This window comes from Pholcus phalangioides, unplaced genomic scaffold (assembly GCF_987345545.1).
Source record: "Pholcus phalangioides strain wild (caught in Gottingen) unplaced genomic scaffold, Ppha-v1.0 ptg000022l_1, whole genome shotgun sequence".
NCBI classification, from domain to species: domain Eukaryota; kingdom Metazoa; phylum Arthropoda; class Arachnida; order Araneae; family Pholcidae; genus Pholcus; species Pholcus phalangioides.
In genome coordinates, this window is record NW_028301615.1 from 9866980 (window position 1) to 9873070 (window position 6091).

Below are 6091 nucleotides of genomic sequence, written 5' to 3' on the forward strand. Positions count from 1 at the left end.
TGCCTCTGGCGCATACCGCAGCCCATGCAGTAACTTTAGGCGAATGCAGTGGTTTCTCTTCACACAAATGAGGATTTTCGGAACCCCAAAATCTCGTTTTTTTTTTTTAATTTTAAAAAATTAAAAAAAAAAACAACAAAATTTCCGAAATTTCTGTACAACATTCTTAAATTCTGTACAACAGTTTTGCTAATAAACGTACCGTTTACCGCATAATTCTATTGATCTTTGTTGTAGAGATTTAATTTTGAAATAAGGGCTTATTCGCTGATCACCCTGTACAAGCTATTTATAAATGGGACTAATTTTTATGCAATGCATTTGTTGTGGAAGATCTAGCCCTCTGCAAAAGATCACTCTTGTTCAAAACATGGTGCTTGTTGGTGAGATTTGACTATCAGTCGTGGTTGACTTAAACTGAGTCTTTGTTACATTTGCCTTTGTTACATAACTAAAAATTCTCTCACACTGGGCACGGCTGTGAGGAATTGTTAGGATGAGCAGCATCAAGCTCTACACTTTTGTGTGTGTGCGTGTGTATTTCAATGCACCATCATTACTTTTGCATTTGTCTATCAATTTCTATTGAATGTTAGTTTTTCTTTGAGAATTTCATACGGAATTTTTTCATGCTGTAGATGTCAAAATTCAGACGGGATAATATCATAGGCCTCATCTTCACGTGAAATTTTAATTGCTCTGAAGATAACTGATGAATATTTTTTCATAAAAAACCGTGCTTTAGAAAATGAAGATTTCTCTACTAAATCGATGGCAGGCACTTCAACATTAATGAATACTTCATGATCAATAGGAAACTTTTGGTTCATGTAATAACAAGTAGCAATGCAAAATTTTCTCACATAAGAACTTCAGTTTTTGTCAATCTTTCAAAAGCAAAACCATTTTTTTCTAAAGATCCCTACCGATCATTAAATCTGCATCAGGTGGGGGTGTGTGTGGTTTTCACAACTCAATCATATTTGATACTCTTAATTGAAGATGCACTTTTCATGACAGATGGCAAAACAAATTTTGACAATACATCTTCTAAGACGTGAAAGAGAATTGATCTGGCCTTGCTGACATTTGATTGTAACAGTAAATTTGTTTTATCGAAAGATGATAAAATAAATGTCAGAAATGAACAGATTGCTCTATGTATAAAAACATGAAAATTCTTTCCTCCCGTGTCAGTACAGAGGACATTTTGTTCTGAGACTCTTTTGGTTTCTTTTCAGACACTAAGTTTTTAGCAACATTTCCAATAGTTGTTCTTTTGTTCTTTTCTTACAGCAATTTGTTATATTCTCACTGACTTTTGGGATGGTAGAATGTTTAGGGGTATCTGCCTTATTCTGTTTCAGTTCTTCCTTGAAATATGACAGTAATTCTTCCCATGGCCCCCACATCCTGAAGCGGGGCCCCAGTTAGACTTTTCACGGGCCCTTTCTGTAGTTCATTTATAGCATAGAAAAGCAAAAAATGACGAGAACTGCCCCGGGCCCAAGGTTAGAGCCCTGTCAGCCCCACATAGGGGGGGGGGGCATGATTCTTCCCTTTGCTCCAACAACCTTGCCAAACATTTGTGTAAGGCGAGCCACCTTGTTGTACATGTTTAAGTATTCTAGTTTCTTTGCTACACAAAGAAACTAAAAACTATTTTTCTCATATCGCTTAGGGCTCCTTTGAAAATAATAAAGTATCAATACGATATTCTTCTTTTTTAAAACATGCTGCCACACCATTATATTTGCCTACCATAACAGGTGCATTGTCCACATTTAACACAATACAATTTCCTAATGGAATATTATTTTCTTCCAAAGAGCCGATTACTAATTTAAAGATATTTTCCCTCGTGCTATCACCAACCAGAACAGGCACCTGGAATAAAATATAGAATTCCTTGATCTGATTATACAAGGATAATCTGCCGTGAAACATTTTTTGAAAACACTGATGTTTTCGACCAGACATTGTGCTCAAAACCTCACAACAAAAAGATTCCAGTTGACTTGTGCAGGGCTATCGACTGCGCACACAAAGAAAAGCTTCCAAAGCACGTTTATGTTCACAAGTTTGAATGGCTTTGACCACTCTTCAAAATTCCGTTATCATCCGGGAAAATATCACAATGAAGGTACCCTGCCGACCCCGGAATCACCGTTGTACGACGTTGTCGCAAGCGCTCCCTATTCTGGTATTGCAATTAGTTTGAATATTGAAGATTCCCGTAAAAAAAGAAAAACCGCATTCGGATATCGAGGATCCGTATACCCGAAGAATATTTTGATTCTCTTATAAGAATTTTGATTATGTAACCCAAAAATTAATTTGATGTTTTTTATTTTTCTACGATTTTTTTCTCTTCATCAAACCCGGCAATATGCAATTAAAATCCGGAAACCCTGTAAACGTTTGAAAAATCAGGGATTGCCGGACCAAATCCGGAGTGCTGGCAGGTCTGCTGCGCGAAGAAAATTTTAGGTGTCAATAACAATTTTTTAGTCGCCATGGCAACCTGCGCCTAGGATTTGTTCACCCATGAACAGTGGGTGAAAATCTGCGGCAATTCCAGAGAGCAAGATTACTGTAGGCCATATTGGCTTGATATATTTTTATTTACTTTTCAAAAGATAAAATTGATTTATTGTGAAGACGATTTTATTTTGGGAATTCTTTCTCGATCCTCTCCAGTTCATTAAAACGATCCCAAACTTTGGGAACCACTGACGGAAACCAAAGGTTCTCATTTTTTACTGGCCATGCCCCACTCAAGCATCTCTGAAATCCTGAGGCGCCGCGACAAAAAAATTATTCAGAAAGCTTGCCAAAAGACTATAAAGACTATATTGCGTATGAGACCCCCCCCCCCCCCAGAACCACGTGCAGCGCCGTCTTAACGCACGGGCCCACCCGGGCACCTCAAGAGAAGAGGGGCCTCACAAATATGAGATTCGGTTGAAATTTTCTAGAATTTATCAGGTAGGGCCTCAGTAAAACCATTTGCCCCGGGGGCCCATGATGCTCTTAAGACGGGCCTGATCACGAGAAATGTATTAAAAATCAAATCATAGTTAATGACTCATTCTAGAATCGCCTCCCTCAAAAATCGAAATGCCCCACGTTGGGAACTTACTGCAGAAAAAACGAAATTTATATTTACGACTCTACGCCACACACACACGCGTCAGCACAATTTTTCTTTTCAATTAATCTTTCAAACACTAAAATTAATTTTTTCTATGATTACCCCATTATTATATTTTTTTCAATTAAAAAAAATCAAATACATAAAATAATTCAGCGCCTCACCCGAATCACTGACATGATTTTGGTCTTCTGATCCGCTGATTCGCATCTTCCGAGGAAAAAGAAAAACAGCTCGGCCCTAGTAATCCTGTGAATAATGATTGAGAGGGTGGGAGAAAAGAATTACAGTAACGACTCTCTCAGAGGTGAGGGAGTAATGCCACTACTAAGTTGAAAGGGCCAAATATTCTAGAGTTGTAGAAGAACGGGTAGAAGAGGATTAAAAAAAAACCGGTTAACAGGATTCGGCTGTGCATTTGGGTATTAACCCACTGCTTTTTTTTTTCTTCTTTTTTGTCTAGTACGTATAAACAATGAGAGAGCAAGGTGGCGACTTCCTTTCCTGGCGTTCCGCCACTTCTCAAGGTCGACAAAAATAAAAAACAGACATTTCCTTACATTATTTCCTGTTGTACAGTATTAAGTTTTAATCTAGCGTTTAACACAACACTTTTCTTTTTTTTCAAATTTTTTCCTCATAACATTTCCGATAAAAAAAAATATTCCAGATTAATTAAACATAGATAATATACATGCCGCAGGGCTCCCACTCAAAAAATGAGAAAAAGTAGGAAAACGCAGGACTAAAAGGTAGGATGGGGAGGGTAACCCCCTTAGACAACATAATCATAGCATAATGGCAAAAAATCCCTAAAAAAATTTTTTTTAATTTTAAATTAATTTTTTTCCCCCTAGCACTATTTCAGTCAAGCCAAAACAAAATGACAAATGACTTGGTTACAAAACCAATTTTTGGCCAAAACAATGCACTAGCAACCACAGATAATTCTCTGCTGTCTCTCCTCATATATAGTATTACATTCTTTTTTGGAGTCTTCCAAAGTGACGAGCTTGTCAACTCTCTTCGACAAGGCACGGCAAATTTCGAAGACATACATTTTTTAAGAATGATGCACCTTCGAGACCACTTTCGAAAGCACATTGCAAAAAATGTGTAAATTACAAGATCCGACGTGTATAGGGCGTAGAATAAGGCTGCCGGCACACTACGGTTCGGCTGATCTTATCAGCAACCGTGGAATTTCGCGTGAAACAACACACACTGCTGTTAGCAACCGGGGTTTTTTATGTTTTAATGTCACGTGACATCTCGGGATTGGCCAAATTATTTTCGCCAAGCTGAAGTTGGCTCCAGTTAGCATGCAAATTCGTGCTTATAAGCTGCATTGCAGTAAAACCCCCTCTTAACGGATACTCCCTATTTTACGGACAAATAATAATTTACAGTTGTATAATATATACAAGTATGAATTTCAAACCTCTTTTTAACAGTCACCCATTTTACATGGATTTAATTTTTTTGTCCTGTCCGTGTTCACAAAAAGGAGGGGCTTTACTGTATATACTAATAAAAATATTCATGTAATGAAATTTAATTTTCTGCAACAATATTTGCCGTTTGAAATTAATTCAGAGTTGAAGAAAGACAGCCTACAAGTTGACCCATTTTTGATGCTTTTACGATTGGTGACCAAATCGCACAAATTTTTTTATATGTGATGACTGGAATCAGCATAATTAATTTAAATAACATATATACTAAAAAACTATTTAAATAACATATTTTTGAAGTTTAAAAAAATTGGCCATGAATTTAGAACGTTTTTCTTTGTAATTAAAGTGAATTTCCAATTAACTAAATTTCTAATTTATGGAAATTAAGCATAATAATTGTAATTTTGGGAAACCCCATATGACCAAAAAAAAAAAAAGTCAAGGAAAAAATTATTTTCACCTATTTAAAAAAAAAAATATTTCTTTTGATGATCAGGAAAAAAAATTCAGATAGGAAATCGGAATGAAATTTCTGAAAATTTCATGTTTTAAAAACTGTAAAAAATCAAATTTTAAAAAACATTATGATACTCATTAGACCTTTTAGTTCCCAAAAATGTTAGTTCTCTTGAGGCACCCGGGCCGTGCTCGGGTGGGCCCATGCGTTAAGACAGCACTAACTGATGCCCCGAACTCCGAGCCAGACAGGAGCGCAAATGTTAACCTTTCATCTCTCCTTCAATATTAAAAGGGGGCGCCAAAATGCGTGCTTGCCCCGGCTGACCACGCATGTCGTTGTGGCCCTGTATGCCAGTGTAATCATTTTTGACGCACATTTGAAGCACTTCCATTTATAGCTCTTTGCTGAGCATTGTAAATATTGTTTATGCCTGTTCATGCGTTAAAAATACAGAAGACAACTGAATGCTATTGGGTAGCATCAGAATCACCAAACCTAGAACAGGCCTATGTATCCAACTCCTTTGAAATGCAAACTGTTGTTTCACCTATTTGCACCATAATTTTGAATGATGAAAGTTACTGTCCAAGACCACGAAGTAATAAATACAAAATTATTTTTCCATCCAGACAGAAGTTTTTAATGACTACTATACTTGTTGAACCCTCAAACTAAGCAAATGAAAAATTAATCAATCAAATGGTCCACATACCCCTCCCCCCCTCTAAATTACCTTAAAAATGATACAATTTCTGCTTTGGCAGAATCATTAATTGCATTCTCCAACATTTGTAATATTTGGCAATATATCAATAATTTCCTGCTCAATTAAAATCAATTACACAAATTTTGTCGATAGGATTTGGTAAAAAAGTAGGAAAAGTAGGACAAAAATTAGAAGGCATGACAAAACTGAGAAAGTAGGACAAGTAGGACGAGTGGGAGCCCTTATGCTGTTTATTTTTTTGCAAAAGAACTGAATAAACAAGAGGAAACCACCCACTTAGGGCTTGTTCCTCA

The 6091-nt window shown here is 36.6% G+C and overlaps 1 protein-coding gene and 1 long non-coding RNA gene across 4 annotated transcripts in view; both read right to left on the reverse strand.

Moving 5' to 3' along the window:
- LOC149069442 (echinoderm microtubule-associated protein-like 2) overlaps window positions 1-3443 on the reverse strand; it is a 168762-nt gene extending 165319 nt beyond the window's left edge. For all 3 annotated transcript variants that reach the window (XM_089250078.1, XM_089250079.1, XM_089250076.1), the window contains exon 1: window positions 3319-3443. In XM_089250078.1, the coding sequence (XP_089106204.1) occupies window positions 3319-3364 (46 nt within the window). In that variant the 5' untranslated portion in view covers window positions 3365-3443. The remainder of the gene's footprint in view (window positions 1-3318) is intronic.
- LOC149069437 (uncharacterized) overlaps window positions 1-6091 on the reverse strand; it is a 529602-nt gene that overhangs the window by 474436 nt on the left and 49075 nt on the right. The gene's annotated exons all lie outside the window — the stretch shown is intronic.